Below are 27,092 nucleotides of genomic sequence, written 5' to 3'. Positions count from 1 at the left end.
TGTACTTCCCAACCGGCAGTGCCCATAAAGACTGTGTTTTTATTAACTTAGACCTAAATTAACATCGAAAATTAAAGGTACTTTTTAGGAATAAACATTTTAGAATTCAACAGAAAATAATTATTATTTCATAATATCCCATTTGATACCTTATCTACTTATTTATAAGATTTATTTTTATGTACACGCATTAGTTTACAAAACTATCTTTATAGTAACAAATATTTACTTATTTCAGAATACAGTATTCATAAGAGTTTAATAGTAGTTTCAATACATTTTCTCCTAAAGTGGTTCTTATTTCATCGTTCTCGAAACTTTAAAGTAGTTTATTATGATGACAAATTGTAGAAATACAATATTACCGCTAAATTTGCACGGTAACATTTTTAGTTTCAGCCTTCAGTGCATATAGTTACTAAGGGGTAGTCGAGTGACTTTTCTATTAAAACACGTACATTGATAAAATAATTAAACTCTAGGCGCTACAAAAAATGCACGCCTAGGTCTCCATTACCAACTTACCACACTTGTAAAAAAATAACTATTTATGCATTTCTGTAATTTTTGAAGAGAAAATGTGAGAAGAAAATGTCGAAATCAAGTAGAAGACTGAAATGAATAGAAATAAGTACAAGTAGGTACCACATCACAAAAACCCTAAAAAATTTGAATAAAAAAAATGTGAGTAATAAATTGTCCGGCAAAATAATATATTTAATTTAATAACACTAAGCATTAAAAACAGTTTTTTTAAATTGCAGTATAAATAAAATTACTTTTCCACTTTATTAGTGGTATTTCAGTCTGAACAGACTTCGACATAACAAAGGTAACGAAATAGAAAAAATCGAAAAATATGACGACATTTTTTACAAAATACAGCCTAAACAAATCAATTACTTTTCGAAAATTATGTACAACCAATTTACAAAATAATTACAATATAAACTAATTTATTCTATATTTTACAAAAATTATGTTTGAAGATTTCTACATAAGTTGAACTTTGAAATGAAAGAATTAGTTTAAGTAGGTATTTTTTACATTTTTAATAATGCAACATTCCATTAAATTAAAACACTCAGCCTTTGTTTCATACAATTTGAGCGACTCTAGCGACACCTATTAACGATATATACCTATTAGGTATTTAAAATAGAAAAATTAATGATTTATTTGAAATGAGTTTTATGAATCAGTGATTGTAATGAGTAATGACAGATTAAACCTACTATATTATTAAACAAAAATAAAAACATTTTCGAGACTTTTCATGGCAGTGCTGGTTTTTGGTTTGGCCTAAGTAGTATTTCATTTAATATTCATTGATAATTATAAATTATATTTTATAGGAAAAAAACATTATTCAACCAATAAAATAACACATACCTACCTAAAAGGAAATCTATATACGAATGCAGAAACATTTCGTATATTTTGAATGTGAAACGAAATAAGTTTGTTTCAAGTAATCACTTGCTAAAAAGACAAATTGACATTGATTTATTGGATCGTTTAGTTTTCTTGGCTGTGTGTCTTCTTTTAATGTAACAGATTTTCAAAAATTGGCTACTATATTTGAGATCACATCTGTGTAGCCAATTTTCCTTTAATCTGTCTACAAGACTATACAATAAAAGTCTTAACTATCCGTGTATATGTATAAAAAAGTAAACTGTAAAAATCACAAAGTAATAATTTTGCTACCTAAGCTTATTTTAGAAGAGGCGTCACTTATTTTAAGTCTAATGCACGATATCACACGGAGTCCTTCTTTTTTAGTAATTCATCGCTGATCCGATCTGAAACAAGGAAAATTATTGTAAAAATTTATATCAAAATAATTATAATTGTGAAAAACCAGACAGTGAAAGCCTAGATTTAAGCTAGTTATTGTAGCCTAGATTTAGCAACATAGTTTATTTTAAGAAAATGCAGGTTACCACTTTTATTGACAAGTTTTACACATTTACGGTCAAAATAACTGTTAATTAAACGGCTCAATAAATAAAAACCTACATCACGGGTACGTCTCTACATCCAATTGAAAAAGAATTAGGTACAAAATAATATGTTACTTTTAAGTAATAGAAAGACTAACAAAACCTAATAAAAGAAGAAAAATAAGGAATTTTAAGACAGTGAACAATGTATTTTAAAAAATCTCAGCAATTTATATATTACAGCAGCGTTTTTCGGGAATATTTCACGGTTAACCTGTATCAATTGACCGTACAAATCTTAGCATTTAACCAAAAACTATGTCAGCACACTTAAGACAAGTTATATAACCGCGGAAGCTCGACGACCGACTTTCACGGGTTACGTAAGTCCGAATCGGCTTGCATAACAGTCCCACAGACCTAATGTCCTACTGAGTTACATCATATTTATTATATTTTTTTCGGTTTGAAGTTGAATGTTATTAGAAAGTGGGACGTGCGAAATGGCAGTTACCTACTGCGTTATATCTGTCGCAATGCCGTATGGTGCAATGGAGCTAGTAGGTAGTAGTACGGACAGACGTTTTGTGTTTTTTTCCTCAAATGAAGTGACTGTATTGAGTCATGTGGTTTCCAATACTAAGATTTTATGTGCTTTCTGTCGATTTGTTAAAAGTAGGTCACCGATAACACGAAGGTCATGATAATTAAGCATCGTCATGGATGTAAAGTAGGTATATCCATACCATCGATGATCCATACTTATATTGTATGCGAAAGTATGTGTGTCTATCTGCTATCTTTTCACCGTTGATCCGTTTAACCAATTTTGACGAAAGTTACAAAGTGAGCTTACATCCGGGGAACGGACATAGGCTTCTATTCTAGAGTTCTCACGCAATCATTACTATACCTTATTCCAAGTGGACGAAGACGCAGCTATTATCTATAAATATATTATAATATATATAGAAATAGCTTGTTTTCTGGAGACGGACAAAGATAGGCTACATTTTGTCCTATGGAACTTTTAAAGAAATCATAGATCCACTCTGACGATATTGCGGATATCATGTAGTAGATAATAACAAGTGTAAATTAAAAATTTATAACACCCCCGACAAGTGAAGGTTACAGTAACTAGAAAAGAGCTGATAACTTTCAAACGGCTGAACCGATTTTCTTGGATTATAGCTAAGAACACTCTCGATCAAGCCACCTTTCAAACAAAAAAAACTAAATTAAAATCGGTTCATTAGTTTAGGCGCTACGGTGCCACAGACAGATACACAGATACACAGATACACAGACACACAGATACACACGTCAAACTTATAACACCCCTCTTTTTGGGTCGGGGGTTAAAAATCTCCTACACTGACACAGGCCTCCACTGTAGTCTTCTTTGGTCTAGCCGCTAGCGGAACACACTCAGATTGGCTGTAGGTATGGCCTTGCTATATCACGTACGCAGATGATGGTACAGTAGATGGGAAAAATGTGAGGAGCAAGCATACAAATTTTATGATCAATGTTTTTTACAGGTAGGTATTCCCAAAATAAAGGGGAAATAAGAATACGGGTGAGGTTGATGAAAGCCTATACAATTTTGTATCTGAGATGTAAGCTATCTCTGTGCCAAATAGATGCCCGCCATGTCAGTCCATATGGATTTAGGTTTTTAAAAAAATCTCACGGGTAAACTTCCGGGATGAAGGTAACCCTTGTCCGTCCTCAGTATCAAGCTATTTCTGAACTAAATTGCGTCAACATCGATCGCTTAAACTTGAAAAGGATGGGTCGCGCAAAGGTAGCAGACAGACAGGCAGATAAAATTTATTCAACGACGAATAAATTTGACATTCTGACAAACCAATACAAAAACTGCCATAACGTCAAATTTATCCGTTAGATAAAGTTTATCTGGCAGTTGCGAATCAGGACCTAAGTGTGGATGTAGCAGCTGAGTTCTGTATGTTGAAGGTAAGAAACTATCTAAACAATTTTTAGCCCAAAAATGTCTATAAGGGACATGTTTAAACGACAGATTCTAACCACTTCTCCGCATCGCGTCTCTACGTTGTCATAAAAAAATCACAGAGCTGAGGTCAACGAACCAATCCCGAAACACTGCAAGGCCAATGCACTCTATGCTCTACAATCACCCGTGGTTTGATAACATTTTTATGGTAAAATAGCTTATATCAGTTATCGAGTTAAGCGGAAGCTATAAAAATGGGAGAAGGTTAATTATTGTTAAAGAACATTCAATAGGTAGGCAATACGAGACTAGGAAATTAAAAAAATAGGGTTTAAAATAGGGTTTGTTCAATTTATTAATACTTTTGAAGTAAAACTTAGGTATTTAGGCTTGACTTGACTTGAGAGTAGCTTTTTCCGGATGGATTTAACATTCGCGTTACTTTCGTCCGAAATAATGGACGCCATACAGAACAACTGTTTTGAGGCCGCCATCTTTTATCGAGGTGTTAAAGTGGCAAATTGAGGTTTTTACGTACTACCTAATATGAAAAAATCTTTTACCGATTAATTTTCAGAAAAGTAGCTTTTACATTTCGGATTAAATAAAAAATTTAGGCACTAAAATTTGGGAATGTTTTAGTATAATAGTGGGAATAGTAGTGGGAATTTAGTAAAACAAAGAGGAAAAATTAAAATAAAAACATGATTAATAAAAAGTTTTAGGAGCTGATTTTTCAGTCGTAAATAAATTTTAACTGGCGAATAAACTTGACTTCTGACATCAGAATTATTCCTCGTCAAAATAGGTTAAACGGATGAACCGTGACAAGTTAGCAAACAGACAGATACACTTTCACAGTTATAATGTTAGTATGGATAACATTATATACATGTAAACAAACCTAATTTAGGATCATTATTCTAAAATCAAACGTCACAAATGGACATCACAATGACGGTCAACTCAACGTGTTACACATGTGACGTAACGAATCTTAAATGTGGGTTAAATTAATAAAAAACATGGCCACGCCTGCGCACGCACACTAGCGTGCAGTGAAAGTGCTTCAATGATGTTATTGTCATTCAGAGCTTGTACGTTGTAGCGCGCGGACGCGTGATACGTCACGCAGAGAACATGAGACATGACTTTTGAAGATGACTGAGATTATTATTAACAGACGATGGAAACATACGATAACGAAAAGACGTCTATAACATCCAAAGTAGAAGCACAGTTTTACGATCTATAGAAGCCACTTTGACGTCTTTACTTTCAGGTAGACAGACAGACAACAAAGTGATCCTATAAGGGTTCCATTTTTCCTTTTGAGGTACGGAACCCTAAAAATGATATCTGCTGTCTTCGAGATAATTCAAAAGCATGTCATATTATTATCTCTAACATCCAAATTCCAAAGCAACGTAAATTAAACTGTAACTGAAAATACGTCTATTTTTCACAACAACGTGCACGGATGTTTCACTAAACATATGTATGATGACCATCATTCACCATGAACCATCTTTTATCATTTCTATACCTAATCTAAGTTTCGTGACTAACAATAAAACCGGATATACATTGCTAAGCAAGACCCCAATGAAAATAATATGAGCTCTACTACAAGTATACAGTAGTAAAAGTACTAACAAGTAGATAAGTAACCTTATAGCTCATATCTTACATAAATTTCTATTGACCATAATTATTTCAGATTTTTTGATTGGTAAGCTTCGGAGATACCCCTTATCTCTAGAAAGGTATTTTTTTCGACATTTTGCACGATAAATCAAAAACCATTATACGTTAAATTAAATAAAAATCTGTTTTAGAATATACAGGAAAAGCCCTTTCATATGATACCTCACTTGTAATAGTGATCTTAATTTGAAAAAACTAATTACGATTTATTCGTTCATGAACACGTGATGTAAACCCAAATTAATTGTTTTTGGATTTTTCCCCTTATTTGTGCTCTAAGACCTACCTACTTGCCAAACATGATTATAGATACCCTCTAGGTTTTTTGACAGACAAACAACAAAGTGATCCTATAAGGGTTCCTTTTTGCCTTTTGAGGTACCGAGCCCTAAAAACTTGCCAAAACCTTTTGCTAGCGGCTACGACGAGCTAAAGTTCTCGTAGCGTTATCGTAGCACGTTATTGACTACTCGCAGAAAACTTGAGACGTATGTAATTGTACTTTTGTAACTATACTACGTGTTATTTTTTTATTTTATTGATTTACTAGCGACCCGCCCCGGCTTCGCACGGGTGGACACTACCACGAAAAATCCTATCTATTTTCCGGGATAAAATATAGCCTATACGGATTCGGAAGAATCCCTCTAAGTAATGGTAAAAGAAATTTTGAAATCGGTCCAGCAGTTTTTGAGCCTATTCAATACAAACATACAAAAATACAAAGGTTTCCTCTTTATAATATTAGTATAGATTTGTAATCAACATCAATCAGCATCATACAAGAGTAATCATTTTACAGGGTTAAATTTAGTGTAACATAAAACCAAAAGATTGCATATTCACAAATTAAAAAAAAACTACTAAGTACGTACCTATGCAATTGTGTGTATCGAAATGAGTAGATACCTATTAGTTTTGAGAAAGGTATTTAGGTAGGTACTGAGTTTTTGATGGCTCTTCTCAGTGGAAACTACTTTTTGATTAGGTGATAGAATATTATAACAACCATAAGTTAGCATACATGGAGTGAATATTTAAGATTTTGTATGTCACGTCTGCATTTGATATTTTTGTGAACCAAATCAACCACGAATCACTACTCAACTATTTAAATTAAAAAGTTTGATTCCAGGATGTATCAATAAAACTAGGCCAAAGCTTATTTTTAATAATCTTCAGTACAAATTCGTAAAATATGTTTCAACGGTTTTCCCACGCGTCAAGAAACTTAGTCATCGCTTATCTTGATTGGACTATCTCAAGTGTCGAGAAAATTGTCTGTTTTTTACTTTTACAGGTCATTTTTACATTATATGTAGTTAATAAATAGTCTACAAATTAAAAACAGTCTTGATGATTTTAGCGTGATAAAAATACAAATACTTAAACGATTACACAGTAAGAAATAAATTGATAAAATAGATTGATAGTTTATCTGCACTATCTATGTCGGGACAGAATATAGTTAGTATTACGCATAGCGTAATGCGTAGTTAAAATTAACTACGTAAGTATTTTAGGCCACGTAGTCAAGTAATGAAACCAGCCAGCCTAGTACCAAAGCTGCAAAGCAGCTGCGCTAGAGTGTACTACAGTGAGGGAACTCTCGATTTAATCCTCGAATTGACGATTATGTCAAACATTAGGCCATGGATAACGTAAAATCAAAGAAAAATAGGCGATTCATAGGTTACCTAGCGTCAAATGTAGGAACATGTGACGCGTGGGACCAGGGATTGGCTGATACTCTCTCACTGACTGAAATGCATTGTTACAGTTAGAATATAATAGACTCAGCCAAATAGAACAATTGAAATTGTAGCAATGATTGATGGAACTTTTTCGAAATTAACCCTTCCAGTGATATTGTGCACTTGACTGCAAAACGGTAAAAGTTTGGCATCGTCACACTAGTCACTATTTATTCCCCTTATCAGCAAAATGAGTGTAAGTAAGAAGCTGTTAACTATTAGGTATATTATAGGACTTCACATGGTTTTTGTAGGTCAGCGTTTTTTAGCTTAGTCTGAATCTTCATATAATAATCGAATGGTCAAAATGCGTGACTACTTATGGAGATTTCTTTTCTAGCAATCTAAAGAAAATCCATATTTTCGTTCTCTAGCACAAATTAATATTTCAATTTGAGTTGTTATGTTGTTTCAGCGAAAACTGTACACGTACACTCTGACTAACAGGGCTTTTGGCTACTTTTTTATATGAAAAATCAAATAATAAGTCAAGTGAGTAAACACCCATTTTTCTACACAACTATTCACTGTTTCTAAGTAGGTACTCGTGGTTAGTGTTATAGATAGCGTTTGGTCTCTCATTTTTATGATGGGAGAGTTTGCAGAAGCAATATTTGTACGAACCCAACTGAAAAACGAAAACAACAAGATAGTTTAGATTAGACTTATTAACTGAGAAGCGAGATTGGCATACAGTACCTAGTACTAGTGAGTGGCAGAAATGTACGAGCGTGAAAGAATTTTCTTGAAAATTTCGGAATTTTCCAGAAACTCTCATAATTAGTGATCTAATTACAATTTCAAGAACTCCTTTATTGATCTGTTAAATACTGCATATTTGGTATACTATTATTTATTAGAGATAAAACTTAGAGACAATCAGTTCTTTAGGGCTCATTGTTCAATCACCAAAATAAACTTTAACTGATGAATAAATTTGAGTACAAGGACTGTCAAAATATCTTTATTAATAAGATTTGTTGACAGCGTTTGCCGGCGAACTTTTAATAGCTCGTAACTTTAATACTTATTAGAGGATTCCATTGTGGTGTCCATCACCATTTAGCACATTTCACAAGGAACACAATAAATTTTAGCCCATAGTCTAGGTAAGCTCAACTAAGCAAAGTCGGAGCCAGTCACCTAGTTGATCAATAAAAGAACAATAAAAACTACTAGGTTTATGCAAGTACTACAAGGGAACTCTCTCGATGGGCTATCAATATATCAGGTATGTTTGTTTGTTTGTCAGATAACGCATGTGTGTCACTGCTATCGGCATGCCCTAAATAGTGCCACTCGACATTGTAGTTTTTAACTATTCACTAGTTATAGTTAACATTACTACGATGTATAATACTGTCTTGCGCAATGCTTTTAATAATGATCAGATAAATTATTTAGTTTTTAACTTTTTTACAAGCGATTTTTCAATCTCTAAATTTAAATTATTTAACAGTCAATAAATATGACATTTAGGCACCAAAATATAAATTAATTCATCAATTAAAGCGAAAATTGGCCCAATGGACCTACTAATTAATGACTTTAGGTCTTTGGTTGGCCCTAAATATTTTAACTGGCAAATGTCAGTTAAAGAAGTAGCTGACAGAAACAAAATAGGATTAAATAGAATCCTACAGAACAATAACCCTAAAATGTAGTATAATCAAAATATATATTATTTATTACTCCGCGACTTAGTATAAGCCTCATTATATCAGTGACCTAAAATATAACATTGCGACGTGACATGTGATTAATTCTTCAGCCGCCAATAAGTTTGAATACTGTACCTATACCTCTTATTTCAGACCTTACTGACAAAAGATATTTAAAAAGAAATTATAAACAAAACATCTTGAAATAAAATACGAAACAATTGTCTCGTAATGTAAACATTAGGATTGCTTCAAAAACCAAAATCATATTGTGAACAACGTGAGCTGAAATTACAAAGAAAAAGGAAACTTGGAAAACTTTTGCGAAACACTCGCGAAGGAAACTCAAGAAATGTAGAGTTAATCAAAACTTATTTCATAATTTTTGTATTAGTTTTGTTATGTAAACATTAACGAGGCACGTATTAACATGTAAATCACATCTCTTTGATGGCCTTCCAGACCCAGTGGTGAGTGATGTGGTCTTATGATTCCGTATTAGATTCCCGACAGGAGCAATTTCACTGCTATCATCATTATTAACCGATAAACGTCCACAATGGGACATAGATATAAAATATAGTAAAAATCTCTCTTATAGAGACTTCCACACGCCACGGTTTTACGCCGCGCAGCCTGAATCCAGCGGCTCCCTGCGATTTGTTTGAAGTCGAGTGTCACCTAGTGAGATGAGGTCCCTTTCCGATGAAAAGCGGTTTTGGCACCTTAGGGCCCCATCCTCCATCGGGTATTCGAAAGTGAAGTGGCAATGAAAAACGACCTAATGTGTATAATAACTTCAAGTAATTTATGTGTAGCTTGGAATAAGTCTTCACGGAGGAATTAAAATCAAGAATTTTGTAGATTAATATTTTTTATGTGTTTCGTACACTGGAACTTGGACAAAATTATTATCAAAACCCTATAATAATCTATCAATGAGAGAAACTTTTAGTACGAAAAAGTACTTTTAAATGCCATATTTTTTTTTTGCGATAAACTACTAATTCTCTCAATGATTGTTATTAAGTACCTAATTAAGTTATAGTTATAATTAAGTTGTTATAGTATTTATATTAGGTTAATTATTATTGATGCTATCGAATTAGGAAAACTCTGTAGGGAATGAATGATAATAGTGAAATTGGAAAAAATAAAAAATAAAAAAAACTTGCGACGGTAAGCACCTAGTAGAACTTTTATTATAAACCTAATACTAGATTTCACTAATAATAATTGATAATTGGGCTAATCTATTTAATAAGGTACGATAGGGCTGTCATTTATCTACTACTTACCTATGTACCAATTTTAAATATTGTAGTAGTAGTTATAACCTTTATTGCGTCAAAACACAGTACATAGTGCACCTTAGCACAATAACCTTACAAAATAATAAAAAACCCTTTAAAAATAAATAAAGACACTTTATAATAATGTCTTCCGAAATACTTACAATGTATTTTCGCTTTGAAAAACATAATCATTGTTCGTTAAAGTTAAGTTAACCACGCCTTTTGAAACATAAAAACAAATGAAATATTTTCAATGATTACTCCTGCGAAAGTTGTTGTTGAATGTAATCAAAGTATGAATTTGCGTCAAATTAAGTAACTGTCTTTTGGAGATTTGTAAATGTGAATCCTTCTCAACGTGAGGTTTACTCGGTTGCAACGTGATGCTAGTTTTTTTTTTTTTCAAAACGGTGTTGAGGAAGTTTGCTCATTATAGAATAGAAAATCTACAAAGAACTTGATTTGTATCACAGAATCCATACTCCATACTTACTAATATTATAAATGCGAAAGTGTGTATCTGTCTGTCTGCTACCTTTTCACGACCAAACAGTTTAACCGATTCTGACGAAATTTTGTACAGAGTTCACTGCTTATATCCCGGGGACGGACATAGTTTATTTTTTATCCCGAAAAATCAATGAGTCCCCACGGGATTCCTAAAGACCCATCCGCTTAACCGATTTGTATGAAAGGTACCAAGGTAGCTTGCGTCCATGTAATTGACTTAAAGAACTTTTTATTTTGGAAAATCAAACAGTTCTAACGGGATCTTTATAAACCTAAATCCACTCGGATGAAGTGGCGGGCATCCAACTAGTAATTAATAAGGTACCTTCTTACGTAAGTCGTAGAGTACGTACTATGTGGAGTAATTACTCCAGGTGATAATTTCCTCATGGCGATGGCGGTTAGATTCCTGGATCCTACGAACGTGCTACGTTTTCGGCGAAATGTGGCACGTTCAAACTCCGGCTATACGGCTTCATCCACGTGGTCACCTTGTCGGGTTCAACGTGAGCAGTCCCGAACGGTAGCAACGTGATTTTGTTTACTAATTGTTTTTGTTTCGCTTCTTTTCCCAACTTTACTGTGGAAGCCCTGGAAGTGGCGAAAAGGGGAAAGAGTTCTCGAACAATCTACTCGTAACAGTTGCAAATGGTCTGGAATACTTCACGAACTATGAGCTAACTATGTGTCTAATAAAAAAGCTTGAAGATAATCAGCGGGCAATGGAAAAAGCTATGCTTGGAGTTTTTCTACGCAATCAAATCAAAAATGAGGAATGTAGAAGAAACCAAACAATTGACATAGTTCAATGGGTTGCGCAGTTGAAGAGGCTTCGGATGGGACACATAGTTTGAAGAATCAATGATCGTTGGGGTCCCAAAGTGCTAGAATAGCTACCTTGAACAGGAAAGAGCAGCATTGGTAGAAACTGAAAAGTGCAGCATTGGTTAACTCCCCGTTCGGTGGACAGACGATATCAAATGAATCGCGGGAAGCTGCTAGATTAGAGTGGCGCAAGTCCCTGATGTGTAGAAGTTCCTACAAGAGACTTAATATGTTCAGCAGTGGACACCTATTGGTTGACAGAGACGATGATAATATTTTATAAATACTATCCGACTACATTAGTTACTTAGAGAAAGCACCTTATGGCATTATATTGAAGTTGACATAGAAAAAAACTCCCTTTGGAAATTATATTTGAGTAGACGAAAATAATACATACCTACACACAGTAATAACTGAATTTTGTAATGTACTTCAAAAACTTCTGTAAATTCGACTCTTATGGTATGTGAGCTGCAAAAGTGTCAAAAACTTTTTCATTCAAAAACCCCCATACATCGTTGCTACTTTCTATAACAAGCATCTTATCGAAAGTTTACAGATAGATTGATTTTCTCAATTACGATCGTAAATAATCTGTTTAAAAAGTAGAGTTCAATCAGCGGCGGTACGTCACTACCAATGTAACGCATGCCAAGCGTGAGCCCTCTGACCCATCCATCCTATTCTTCGGTCTTCTTTTTAATATGTTGTCTTGGTGAGCTCTACAAAGCACACGGAAGGCATATACTACTAGACAGAATTAACAGCATGTCAGCAAAGGCGTACCTACTGTTCAATCAACTAGGTATCTGTTGTTGACGAAATGTTTTTTTGCGTACGTTCTATGGGAATGTAGAGAATGTAGGCTCACACAGCAAACTACAAGTACGAGACGTATTAATCATTCGCAGGGCTCATTTTTTTTTAATAGCCTATGTTACTTACCTAACAGTTCATTACTATGATTTAATTGATTGAATGATAAAATTGATGACTTTTCGAACTTTAAAAAAGTTATTGTTATAAAAAAGTCAACACTTAAATTTTTTTTTAAATTACAAAAAAAACCTACTTTAATACACCAAAAAATATTATTATAGAACTATATTCTTGTATACATAATGTATTCGGTTATAAACTAAATTATTTTTTTAATTTTTAGTGTTTGTGGGTTAGATATTGAAGTCGGTTTTTATTTTTTTAATATCCCGGAAAATCAAAGAGTCCCCACGGCATTTTTATAAACCTATATTCAAATGGACGAAGACATCTTCTGTCTTTTCAGGGCAATTTATAAAAGAAAATATATAAGTACCTACTATTTAATGCATAAGTCAATGAACTTTTTTAACAATAATATTAATATACTAGCTGATGCCCGCAGCTTCGCCCGCGTGGATTGGTCAGATCCCCTGCAGCATCAGGATTGAGGAGTTGGACTCCAAATTTTTTATGAAACAATGTCGCAAAGTTCCTCTATCGATTAAAAAAGAAATGACGCAAATCGGTTCAGAAATCTCGGAGATTTCGGTGTACATAGGTAGAAAAACACAACTCCCTTTTTAAAAGTCGGTTAAAAAAGTAGCCTATTTTACGCCCTGGTCAATCCTCTACTTGCCTGTGAAAGTCCCGTCAAAATCGGTTCAGCCGTTCCAAAGATTAGCCTTTTCAAACAGACAGACAGACAGACAGACAGACAGACAGACAGACAGACAAAAATTTTAAAAACGTGTGATTCAGTTATGGTATCGTTCAAATAACCATATGAGCTTAATATGAGGTAGTTATTTCGAAATTACAGACAGACACTCCAATTTTATTTATTAGTATAGATTTAAAAAAGAAATTCATCAACTTTTTTCGTAACATTCTTCTTTCATCTTTATTTTTTAAATACTGTTCGTATATACTTATATAAGATTTAATTTCTATGCATATTTGTCATTTAAATACTAATCTCATGTAGTAAACCATTTTATATTGTAAATATTATTGTAAATTTTTATTAAGCCTTCATGTTAAAAATTCTGTGTATATCTTGTGTAATGTATATTTTATTTAGGTATATAGTATTGCTGTGTACACCTATTAGGGGTTGTCACCTAGATTAGGATCTTTTGTTTTTATGTTTGGACCATTTTTAGTTACAACCTGTTGTGTGTACCTTTGAATAAATAAATAAATAAATAAACTTTAAAATAATGAGAGCCATAAACAAAAAAAAAATCCGAAAGATTTTTGCACGGAGAAAACGCGCGTGGTTTTTGTTATAGTTTTCTAACATAGCTATTGAACTAAAAATCGCAGCATCCATACTATAAGGGATCTTGGAATTACATATAGAATTATTTGAATATGCAATTTTTTTTAAAGAATATTAGCCATGTTAATCATGACTAATATTATCTACCCTAAGTTTCGCTTCAACTAAGCAATCGCTAAGTATCTACTGAAGTGAGAAAATCTTGAGAAAATTGAGGAAAGTATCTGAAATAATAAAAATGTCTTATTATGATAATTTTCTAGGACAGATAAATTAGTGACTTTACGCCTCAAACGAGCAGCTATGTGATGTCATTTCAATCGCTTCCCGATACAACATATTATGTAAAGAGTGTTCATTCATGATAATTATTTAATTCCGTCGCTTGAATCACAATTCAAAACTGATAAGGGCAGGAAGGGTGATATTATTATTAATGCCAATGATGAGAACTATTTTATAACTTTGTCAGGTTAAAATTGTACAATCACATCGAGATTAAATCATCTGAGCCCTAAAACAATCGATACTAGTTAGCGCTTGCCTGCGATCTCACCTGCTGGCAAGTGACGATGCGATCTAAGTGTGAATTTCCACTGAAACGGAGCGGAGCGGAGACGTTTTCAATAGATCAATCAGGTAATTGTTGGATGACGTGATAATTTTATCGCGTCGTCATCTCTCAACAATCTGATTGGTAGAATATACATGCCTCCGCTCAGCACCACTTCAGTGGAAACGCACTCTAAGAATAAACAGCTGTAAAATATGCATGTAGTTTATAAAACCCATACCCCCTAATCAGTGTCTACGTGGCATCGCTTGGCGGTATGTATGTACGTCTTTTCAGTATTAACGTAAAAATTAAGTAACATAGCTATTTAAACACATTTCTATGTTGATTGAAATGGACATATACCAGTACGCTGGAAAAGGTGTACCATGCAAAATGAGTTATACTTTTTGTGCCGACTCGAACGAAACTCCACGCCCTACTTACCAAGCAAGAATTATTTTTTTTATTTTGTATCAAATGATCTTCGTGTTGGTACTATTTTGAGAGATGTCTTATCAGTTATCACTAACAATTAGTACCGAGTACGCTCACATGACGCTAACTACTGCTAACAGCGCCAAAATGGTGAAAATCCTATTGATTCAAAAACAGGTCGGCCGTCGCAAGTCCAGCGTACTCATATTAGTAGAGGTCAGTAACTGCCACACACGTGGTTTCATGACTATATTATTAATGTTGATTATGTAGTGTGTTTTACCCCGACCCAAAAAGAGGGGTGTTATAAGTTTGACGTGTGTATCTGTGTATCTATCTGTGGTATCGTAGCTACTAAACTAATGAACTGATTTTAATTTAGTTTTTTTTGTTTGAAAGCTGGCTTGATTGGGAGTGTTCTTAGCTATAATCCAAGAAAATCGGCTCAGCCGTTTGAAAGTTATCAGCTCTGTTCTAGTTACTGTAACCTTCACTTGTCGGGGGTGTTATAAATTTTTAATTTACACTTGTATAAAACTATAAAATGTTCGAAAGTGACTAATTTAAATTTAGCTAACATTAATTTAAATTTAGCTAACATTAAAATATTACCTACTTATAAAATAATATTTGGAAAAACAGGTCGCAACTCCGAAGGGCACCTGGATTACATCAAGCGTTTCTCCGATTTCCCTCCCAAACTTTCCAACTCCTGCGGGCATTATGCAACAGTGAGCCAAATAAAAATATTAACTAAGTACTAAATTTTACACTGACTTTATCTGCTAGATGGCTTTAGAGAATAAAGGCCCTTATTTAATAAGGTGTCGATCCTACTATAGTTCTGTATGCCATTATATCATTAGATCTAATCCTATTAATATTATAAATGCAACAGTGTGGCCGCAACATAGCAACGGATCGACATGATTTTCTTGAATACAATTAAGGACGTGGAGTGACATAATATAGTGCTACTTTTCATCCCGGAAAATTAAAGAGCTCCCACGGGATTGTGAAACGCCTAAATCTACGCAGATGAAGTCGCGGGCATAATCTAGTAAAAGATAATTCGTAGATAGAAATACGTCAAATAGTTACTATTTGATCGACAGTAATAATAATAATTATTGTAATGTGCTAACGTATAAAAGTGCTAACTAGTAACTTTGAAGTAAGAAATCTAAAACTGTGGTTGTTTAAAGTATGCGTAATGTATAAAGATACGAATATCATCCTCATAGGCCTGATATTACATGTATTCGTATCATACTAATAGGTATTTGGGTGTAATAACCTCTTTGCTCTGTGCAGATTTAGCACTTGTAAAAGCCAAAAATCAAATGAATTTATATTTAATTTGAGTAACTACGGGGATTTGTATTAAAACATACCTTGGATATTTTAATAAAATACATTTATTTTTTTGTTAAATACACTGGAATATTTTGTAAAATAATAAACAAGACAGCTTCGTTGAGACGATCATCTGACATACATAGTTATGTATTGCGACACTATGCGTCTGGGCACCGCAAGCGGCACGCATTATAGAAGGTTGTTCTATTGTTAATTACTCGATGTCATATCCCAATTAATTACTTTATTTAAACATTTTAACAACGAAAATAAACACTTAATTGTGACTAACCAATTTTTAGGGTTCCGTACCTCAAAAAGAAAAACAGAACCCTTATAGGATCACTTTGTTGTCTGTCTGTCTGTCTGTCGTCTATCGTGTCTGTCAAGAAAACCTATAGGAAACCGATTTACGAAATAGTTTCTAAGCTGGGACCAAAACAAACGAACATTTTTTGAGGTTTTCTTTCACATTTATTGCGACATTCTAGCTAGAAAAAGAAATAAGTATTACACCTAAATTATGATGTTTAAAATTATGTACGGGACCCTAAAAGAGTGAGACCTGACTCGCACTTGACTATTTTTATTTTTAAAGACAACCCACATTTACATACTTATGATATAGGTACTCGATATTATAATATGCACACTCAGACTAATCACAAGAGTTCAGCCGTAAGATATTTATATTTATAATCACTCACGATAGTTTACACTAAAATACAACATTTACATAGAAACAAGCATGACAAAAAATTAGTCAAGTGCGAGTCAGAATTACACACGACGGGTTAACTGTACCATCGTACAAGAAATAACACTTAAGTATATTTTTTTATGGTGGCCATTTTGAAATGTTTATTATTTGTTGTTATAGCAGCAATAGAAATACACATTCTGTGAAAATGTCAGCTCTCTGCTCAGTTCATGAGATGCAGCCTGATAGCGGACGGACGGACGGACAGCAGAGTCTCAGTAGGGTCTTTTAGGGTACGGAACCCTAAAAATAATTCTAAGTTATAAGTTCGACATTTAAAATAATATGCCGATGGTACCCTATTTAGTATATTTACTGTTGAATCGCATAGTAGGTACGTAACTGTTATAAAATGTAAGTAGGTAGGTACTATTTAAAATTAATACCGTACTCAATTACGCTAAAATTAATTTCCTATTTAGATAAAACATGTAAACATGATTAGGTACATAGGAATATTACTGTGAATTATATTATTATCTACAAAAATCAAGTTTAAATATCTTACCAATATGGAAATTTAACTTAATAAATAATGCCATAAAACAAAAATTACAATATGACAATAATATATTAAAATGTTACATAGACACTATTATGCAAACCTCGCGATTGCAGCATAGTACTCGTAATAGAGCCTAGCACATACTTCTACGTAACGGAGTAAAAACAGTAGGAATCCCTTAATGCTAAAATCGTCTAAAAACCCTAATTACTCTTACAATGTATAAAATAAATAAGTCTTGATATTCAAAAGAGATTCTAACGATAACAAAAAAAATAAGCTCATTTTAAATCTATGACAAAAAGAAACTATTAGTAATTCAAACAACGTAATTTGACATTATCTCTCCCGCATAACGCCGTCCAAAAACACAAAAGGCATATAAACGAAAAAAAGTGAAAGCTACGCGCACACCCACTCGAACGCACACAGACGCACATGAATCATCGCCGTGTACACATCCTTGTGAGAACTTTAATAAAGGTCTACGCACATTGCGGAGATTGATAACAGGCCCCTCGGTTTAAGGCTGAGATCTATATTTGACTTTGACTTTGACTTTGCTGAGACTTAAGACACTGTTAAAACGAGACAGCGTTATACCGCTGGCATAAATCTGTCTCGTTTTAACTGAAACTTCAAAGTGTGGTCTATAGATATCAACCTAAGTCTTCTGATCCAAAATTCTCAGTGCTTGAAGGACTTCGAACAGTGCGTGTTGCATATGGATCCGAGACACGATCGCTAAGGGTAACATTATACTTTAGTTTTTGACTCATTGATCTATTATACAATATGTAGTTAAGATATTTTCAAGGTCACTATCATTTATATATTCACGAAAATACTAGCCGAACAGTTTTCTATCCACTAACCGAATATAAATTATTCAATAAACTAAACAAGGACAGTTTTTATCCCGATAAACATTAGGGTTCCTTTTTTTGATATATTATAAAAGAATATTAGACTCGCTAATCATGACTAATACTCCCCTTTCCCCTCCAATTAAGAGTAAAGCTTGTGCTAGGAGTAGGTACGACAATTATAGTGCAACGGGTGGGGTTTGAACCGCCGACCTTTCGGAATTAAGTCCGCTCCTCAACCGTTGAGCTATCGAGGCTCAACTTTTGCTTTTGTTGACTTTGCTCGGGTGAATTTTATTCCATAGCTCCGTCGTCGTTGTACTCTAGGGTGGTCTTATCTATACAATATACATAGTTAATATTATAAAGAGATATATTATTATAACACATTCGTCTAGCTAGGGAATAGACTCACGTGCGAAGACGGGGCGGGTCAACTAGTTATCAATATGTTTTTTACACGACTACAGAACCCTACTTATGCGAGGTTTGACACGCACTTGAAACCAGTAATTTTATTTCAACTTTAATTCAATTCAATCAAAAAATAATCCAAATGATTATGGTTTGTCCAAATATAGGGTGAATTAGAATTTTTATTACTCGACTTTCTGGTTTTGGGCTTTGGTTATCGTTAAAATATCCATCGCTGCGTAGAAACTTTCTCTTGTAGGCTTTTAAGTAGTTATATCGAATTAATTTTAAATAGGTACCACACAATAGTATGATGTCATTAAATATAGATAAAATATTACATAATAATACTAGGTGACCCACCCTGACTTGGCTCGTTTGAAATTTTTATAATCAGTGAACGGATATAATTTCCAAAAATCCTGAAACATGGGACTTATTTGTTTTATTACTTCATTTTTGCCCGAACGCGCAAATACCAATTTTCATAATAACTTGAAAATGACGGACTTTCATTAAACTTTCTTTGTCTTGTTTTCGTCTTTGTCCTAAATTAAGAAAACTACTGTCAAAATTTCAATTTTTTGACCCCAGCGGCTTAAGCTGGTTGATAGAGTCAGTCAGTCGGTCTATGAGTCACTCAGGACAAGTTTTTTTCATGTAAAGATAGATGTAGCTATGTTTGGAGTTAGGAGAGGAAATTGTACCTATGACAAAAGAAAGAGACAGTCATAAAAACCTTATGTTATTGTTCCGTAAGCAAACGTGAATTAATAGTTAAAATCAACAATTCAATCGAAAGGCTGTAAGTAGGACATGAGGCGAAATTTAAAAACTTTACGAACGAAATAAAGCCTTAAAATTGGGACGACAAAGTTGATTTTTTAATGGTAGCTGTTGAAGCGAAAATGAAAGTTATGAACCACGTTTTGCACAAACGATTTGAATACGAGTTCTCGATTCCGTTCGCGTTCTTTTTTCAAATATTGGTGTAGGTCCGTTTTCGTGCAATGTTTATTTGCAAGATTCTTTTAAGTTACCTCCTAGATAAGTTACCTTTTTTGTTACTATTACACCTTCCGCGTAACGTAAAATTGACCTATATAATATTAGTATCACCTACATAGTGTTTTAACGTTATAATATAATAAATAAGTAAATGTAAATAGACACGTAATAATATTATGTGCGATAACCAAACTTAAACACGTATTACCTAGTTAGTAAAAACTTTATAAGTTTTTGCAAAACACATGGATGAATACATAACATTATTATATTTTCACCGAGACTTTTATCTGACGTTTGATAGATCGTAGAGCGTAGGCTCATACAAGGTAACTTAAAAATTTATAATACCTGTTACCTACCCCCGACAAGTGAAGGTTACAGTAACTAGAAAAGAGCTGATAACTTTCAAACGGCTGAACCGATTTTTTTGGATTATAGCTAAGAACACTCTCGATTAAGCCACCTTTCAAACAAAAAAAAACTAAATTAAAATCGGTTCATTAGTTTAGGAGCTACGATACCACAGACAGATACACAGATACACACGTCAAACTTATAACACCCCTCTTTTTGGGTCGGGTGTTAAAAAATAAGACGTGATGCGAAGTTATTATTCAAAGACGTGTTATGCCAAATTTCAAGATTCAAAATTACTAGTGGCATTTTTTAGTAATAAGTAGGATTGTAGGTGGTGATGATGATGGTGATGAGGATGAAAATGATGTTGATTAATTAAGATCAAGTTTTTAATGAGCTATACTAGAAAACTTGTTCCGTCCGCGTCGTTCCTTCATTCAGCTTCACCTTCTCGAGTTCGTTTCGCTACGCATATTGCCGGAGCAATAAACTGTCAAAAGTAATCACTTTTGCAAGTTTTTGCAATTAGAAGCACTTTTGACCGGTTAAGGTGCATGTTGAATGTGCATATAAGTGAATACATGAGGTTTATACTGTAGTGCTGAAAATATTTTTTCAGTACAAAAGAAAGTCTTCAAGGAAGGCTTTAAATAAAAGAAAGGAAGGAAGAGGGTGACGAAATCGCACCTAAAGGTTTCATAAATAAAGTACGGCTCCTGAAGCCTTAATTGTTCGGAAACAATTGTTCAGAAAATGTACAAGAAACATTGTTCATTGGTCGTCTTGTCCTCGTGCTTTGCTTCGAAATAAATGCTATAAGTTAATGCATAACATAGAATTATTGTAATTGGTGATTAATATTTCTAAATCTTTAATTTTCTAATAAAATTAAGATACCTACCCATTTCACGCAACACATTATCGCGACATACTGAATAACGTATTCATCTCCAAAGACGCCATTCCTAGGCAATCTATTATTTGGTTCAAATAAAGAATTTAATAATAATTAATTTAATAGGGATAATTCTAGAGCTAAACCTGAAAGCTGCCCTACAAATCGTTGACAATACGTCGAAATCGCAGAGCCAACAGCTAATTGGTTTAAAAATTCAGATGCTGAAGAAGGGGAAAATGCAGGAAAATTGACCCCAACTAGGTGGGCCAAAGCTAAGTCAAAGAAATCTCTTAGGAAAAAACTAGTGATGGTACAGGCTTCATAGAGACTAGTCGTCCTTGGCAGATGGGTAAATGGTGTAAGATATATCGGTAACTAGCTGATGCCCGCGACTTCGTTCGCGTGGATGTAGTTTTTTAAAAATCCCTTGGGAACTCTTTGATTTTCCAGGATAAAAAGCAGCCTATGTGCTAATCCAGAGTATAATCTATCTCCATTCTAAATTTCAGCCCAATCCGTCCTGTAGTTTTAGCGGGAAGGAATAACAAACATAAACACACACACACACACACACACACACATACAAACTTTCGCCTTTATAATATTAGTGTGATGTAAATCTAAGTAATACCGATAATGTATCGGTCGGTAATGGTGTAAGTACAGGGTGTATGTCGTTTCAACTTCAGAGTACGACTAGACTTTGGCTGTTTGTTTTGTTTAAAATTATGAGTCTTATCTATTTGAATAGGTAGGTATTCATTAAATGAGTTACTATAAGCTAGAGTACATAATACATATGTATTATTATATTATAATACATTACAATCAGTAGGTATTTCATTTATCTTAAAGGGTTAAAGGTTGCCCCATGGCCTTGCTAAAATGTTCACATCCTATAAGCATTGTTAAATTTTATGAAAAACTGATAGTTCTGATTGGCAACTTTGTACTGTGTCCTAATTCATTACGTAAAATTATGTAATATGAAAGAATCAAACTGAAGTTCAGTAGTGCGCTGACCTTCCTGGTTGCATCATCAGGTCAAGGTCACGTCACTGAGGTGTTCTTATATTAGAACTCCTAACCAAATAAATCAAACGTGTATTGTATATGTACCCTAGGTACCTACTGATTTTTGTCATGGGGTCTCACAGTATGCAGGTTTCCAGGTCACATCATCAGGTCAAGGTCATCATGGTAAAGTGCTGCATTAATCAAAAACAGGCACAAACAAGGTATACTAATATACACAGTTCTTAGTTCATCATTAAGAAGTACAGTGAACTGGTAAGTGGTTGGTAGGGAATAGGTATACCTAATTACTTGCTGAAACAGATTAGGATCACCAAGTTATAGTGTTCGGCCGAATCTTGGACTTTGGCTTTATCTTTGGCCACCTTTGGCAAAAAAAAACCATCATCCAAACCTTTGGCTTCGGCCAAAATGGGCCGTAGTTTTGGCCGGAGCCGAAGGTTTCTAGCAGGCGCGGAAACTACGAATGCGCAATGGAAGAAGACATTACTTCGAAGTTTTAATATTTATGACAAATTCAACAAGACAACAATCCCCATAAACTTAAAAAAAAACATTATATTATTCACTTATTATTTACATCTTGAACTAAATTTCTTAGGGTTATTAATACCTTCGGGTTCTGCTACGGCTCAAGATGGCCACCACAGTCACTACCAAGTTACTAGTCCTCTTTCCCAGCGTCCTACTTCTCATTACTGAGGATCGTGAAAATTTCACGACTAGCAAAATGGTTGGTCTTGAGATAAAATAGCGGTGGGCTCCCAGATCCTTCCACATGCGACTCTGCTACGAGTACGATTTTGACTCTTTTAAGTTAAACGAGTTTTTTTAATGTTAGTGACAATAAATAGGACCAATAGCTTGACGGAAGTTCCCTCCAGAATATGGAATAAGGCAAAATGAGAAAATATGGAGCTTCAAATCGATCGCCCATTCAGTAAGCGAGTTGGGTTAACATTGAGTAACCAGCACCGATAAAGAGGCAGTGAAGAAGAATAAAAGAACTAAGCCGTAGACTTTCACAAATGCAGAAAAAATACTGAAAACAAAGACTGAGCAATCCCGTTGTTTTGTACTCGTAAAATGCTTTATAGGAACTCAATTCCTCCTGAAACTGAAACTTCAACAGAAACTTTTTTTGTGAAGCTTTATAAAGATGAAGAGGTGATGTTAATAGTTAAATTGTTTCTACTACTAGTGCAAAAGGTTCTCACGTCGACAAAGCGCAAAATCTATAACTAATACGAAAGTGTATCTGTCTCTCTGTCTGCCTGTCTGTCTAAAGGTACCTTTTCAGGGCTCAATCTTGAGATCATCGGTTAAACATCAATATTTGAAACAGAGAGCTTGCATCGTGGAGGCGGACAAAAGCTACTTTTTATCCTGGAAAATCAAAGAGTTCCTACGGGAATAAGAGATCGAAATCTGTGCGAAAGAAGTATCAACTAGTAGGTACAAAGTATTAAATCTGTAACTGAATCAAAATCAAGTGTATTGTTATAATAATCTGAGTAATTCCTTCTGCAGGTTGATTACATTATTAACACGTGATTCTAAAACGTGATTTACAAAGAAATGTAGATTAGAAATAATATAACAGTTAAGAACAAACTATAAAGCGTACCTACTTAGGCATAGCAAAACAGATGTAAAAAGCGGCGACGAGAAAAGAGGAAGAGAAATATAAGAAAGAGTGACGACTTGTTGGTTTGAATAAATTGGAGTTTAGACTTTCACATATATTATCTTTACGTAAGGCTCAAAATCAAAATATAACAACTTGGAAAACTTTATTAGAAAAAGTTGTGATTTTCAACAATAATGTTACGACAAAGTAGAAGAAAAGGGACTCAGACTAAGACTACTCTGGTCTGGTCTAGTCTGGAGAAGGGTCTACTTTAGTAAAAAGGGTTGTAATAAAAGTGTTATTTTCTGAATCATAAAAATATCTCAGATTCTACCCAGATTTTTCAGGCCCTCTGCTGTTGTAACCATGCGGATTGTTGATGTTATTACCATCTAACTTCCGCAATCTGTACCGATATTTTTTTTAAATACTAGCCATGTAAATCATGACTAATATTCCCCTTTCCCCTCCAACTTAACGTAAAACTTGTGTTAGTAAGAGCTACGACTATAATGCAACCAACTTTTGTTCCGAATAGCATCAAACTTCGGTTGCTGGTTTAGTTACTGAACCAGAACGTTGCTTAATGAAAGCAGACATCAAAACCACAAATTAAAAACGTACAATACATTCGTTCTATGAACGCCGTTGACTTTACCAACTTTACGCAGAGATAACGTATAACAATACAACTTTTTACGCAGCATAATCGGTCAGTGATATCATTAGTCACTGAAGAGCAATTATGCAAACTATCCTTTTTTATGAGAAATGCTTAGAAATAGTTAAATGTCAGGTCATTTATTTGCAATTTATTAATACAGTAATTAAGTTCCTATTTCTAACAACCTCAAATTTTATTCCTATCTAATAATAATAGTTTAGTAAGTAATTATACCTAATCTTGATAATTTATCTAAGCCTCAGTTGAAACACTAGTAAGAAATAAAGAAAATTCAAGTAGAATATAGGTGGTGATCGTTCGATTCATTCTCGTATCACCACTCGAAGTTTTCTTTAATCACCTTTATGATACTAAAATCAATCAGCATTTATCTCAATTTATTGGTATCTGCAATATAATGAAAATGTATGATCTGCTTTCAGGTAACATTAATAAAGACTTCAATAGTTATTTATTTATTCTCACATTTATTTTTAATGAGGTCAAGGTCTTGACCCTAATTAAAATTAAAAAACTCTCTATTAGAAATTTGATTAATTTGATTGCTCTATAATCCATAACATTACCTGCTCGTAAAGAAAACACAAAATAACAAAAGTGGTAACTTGCATTTCAACAAAATGTATAAGTGCAACAAAACAATTTAAAACGTCACATTCAATAAACACATTGCATAACGCACCATAAAAATAAAACCCTTTTCCATGCTTTATGGCTTTCACACACATGCGTCTCACAAACACACCCGCACGTACACACAATTCATCTGATACACACACTCACCTACGGTCAGAGCGTATGATCCGGCCCATGAGGAGCTCCCAGTTGCAACATTGACCGGCACAACTCCGTAATCTCTGGGTGATTCAAATTAATGAGATGTACATACATCTGCTTATGTAAACTCAACTCTCCAGTTACAGCTTCAAGCCTCTTCAACAAAGCCTCTTTCTCCCTTAACAGCGTTTTAACTTTTTCTTCAACTTCCCTAGAACGCACTTTAGCTTTTTCGCGGGATTTTCGAACGGCTATATTGTTACGTTCCCTCCTTCTTCTATATTCATCTGTACCCTTATCTAGTACCTTCCCAGAAGATCGCCTCGGTGGCGGCTGCTTGTGTTTTAGAAGAGGAGGTAACAGAGGAGCTCCTAAAGGAGGCAAGGGAGTAAATCCGCCTCCGTATGGACCACTTACACCTACTGGGGGTTGTGGATTATATTGACCTGTATATTGAGCACATGTCACCGCTCGTCGAAAATCATGAGGTTCAGGAGGCTCTTCCTTAATTGGAGGAGCTTGCTCGTGAGAATTCGCTTGAACCGGTGCGACGTAGGACGCTCCCGAGTGAACCGGCTGAGGCATGTACGCGAGAGTGGTCCTGGCGAACGGCCTCTGTTGTGGAGACCGTCCTCCAGGTAAAATTTCCTGAAACAAGGCCATCGTTTCCTCCCCTCGGAACTGGTCCTCGATGAGGTGTTGTAAATCCAAACTAATTTCCTGGCCATTGAGCTCGTCTAAGTCCGGGGGTGGGAAAGGGGTGCGCTTATCCTCTCCTGTTTTCTTCAGGTCTGGCTGCGGCGGCGGTGGAGGGGCCGCGGCTGCGTCGTACATTTGAGGGGATTCCATACCGCCGGGGCCGATCGGCCCAGCGGTCGCACTGCGAGTCTCCACTTCAGGGCACTAAGGGTCACTAGAGCACATGCACGGCGCGTGGGTTCACTCGCGAACAACGCACACGTATTGTCGCTTCGGCGGTCGGGCGCGGACTGGCGGAGCGCGCGCGCAAGGCTGTCCGGAAGGAAGCTGCACTGAAAGTTCGCATGTAAAAGTTTTAAGGTGCGCGCACAATCATTAGTTCGGTTATTAAGTGCCTTAAGCGTGCGCTATTTTTAAATGGATTGTGTGAATGACAGAATAATCGTCTGGTTTAGTTGCTGGTAAGCTACTTGGTAGGTATATTATGAAGTTTTATGGAAATAATTAAGATAAAAACTTTTTCATGGAGTAACTTTACGAGCTTTTATTTTAGTAATAAATTATTTTAATAGTGTTCATGTCTATTATTAAGTATTTTTAGAACATCAGCATCAACCCATCGCCGGGTCACCACCGAAAATGAGTCTTTTCCCAGAATGAGAAGAATTTGGACACATTCCACCACTTATCGTTGAGTAATTCAATTATTTCTAATTATTTTAATTAAACTATTAACTTACTATATTTAGTTAATATTAGTAGTGAAAAAATCTAAAATACTTAAATAAAAGAGTGTAAAATAGCCTTATTAAACATTAAAACAAGTCTTAACATAAACAGAAAATCGATAACGTATCTGAAGATATCTCAGTAGTTATCGTCACGGAGGATCTATCGCAATCGATATCAAATATTGAGATGTGGCACGACCCTACGTGGTTATCAAGGGTTAGGAAAGGGAAATAGATTTTACACAAAACGATTTAATACTTAAGGTTTAAACTCTACCTATAGGTAGGTAGTACATTAAAAAAATACGGAATCTTTATTATCTGTTAATAAAACTATTTCATGAAAAAAAAATGCTTTCAGGATAACTATTGTAATTAATCATGATGATGAAAAGTTCATTTTCTCTTGTTTAGTAAAGCGAAAATATA

The 27,092-nt window shown here is 34.4% G+C and overlaps 1 protein-coding gene across 1 annotated transcript; it reads right to left on the bottom strand.

The window, feature by feature from the left end:
- Positions 1–1,053: 1,053 nt before the first annotated feature.
- LOC123865192 (CCAAT/enhancer-binding protein-like) lies at positions 1,054–26,371 on the bottom strand. The gene is made up of 2 exons (XM_045906060.1): positions 25,240–26,371; positions 1,054–1,805 (listed from the first exon to the last, which is right to left on the bottom strand). Exon 1 carries the CDS (start codon positions 26,080–26,082, stop codon positions 25,246–25,248), a length of 837 nt encoding a protein of 278 aa, XP_045762016.1. The 5' UTR covers positions 26,083–26,371; the 3' UTR covers positions 1,054–1,805; positions 25,240–25,245.
- Between the last annotated feature and the right edge of the window lie 721 nt (positions 26,372–27,092).

Source organism: Maniola jurtina, chromosome 5, assembly GCF_905333055.1.
Source record: "Maniola jurtina chromosome 5, ilManJurt1.1, whole genome shotgun sequence".
Lineage (NCBI taxonomy): Eukaryota > Metazoa > Arthropoda > Insecta > Lepidoptera > Nymphalidae > Maniola > Maniola jurtina.
This window is presented reverse-complemented; position numbering and strand designations above follow the sequence as displayed.

Coding starts and splice junctions, on each gene's coding strand:
- LOC123865192 (XM_045906060.1), bottom strand. CDS start 26,082: ATGGAATCCCCTCAAATGTACGACGCAGCCGCGGCCCCTCCACCGCCG.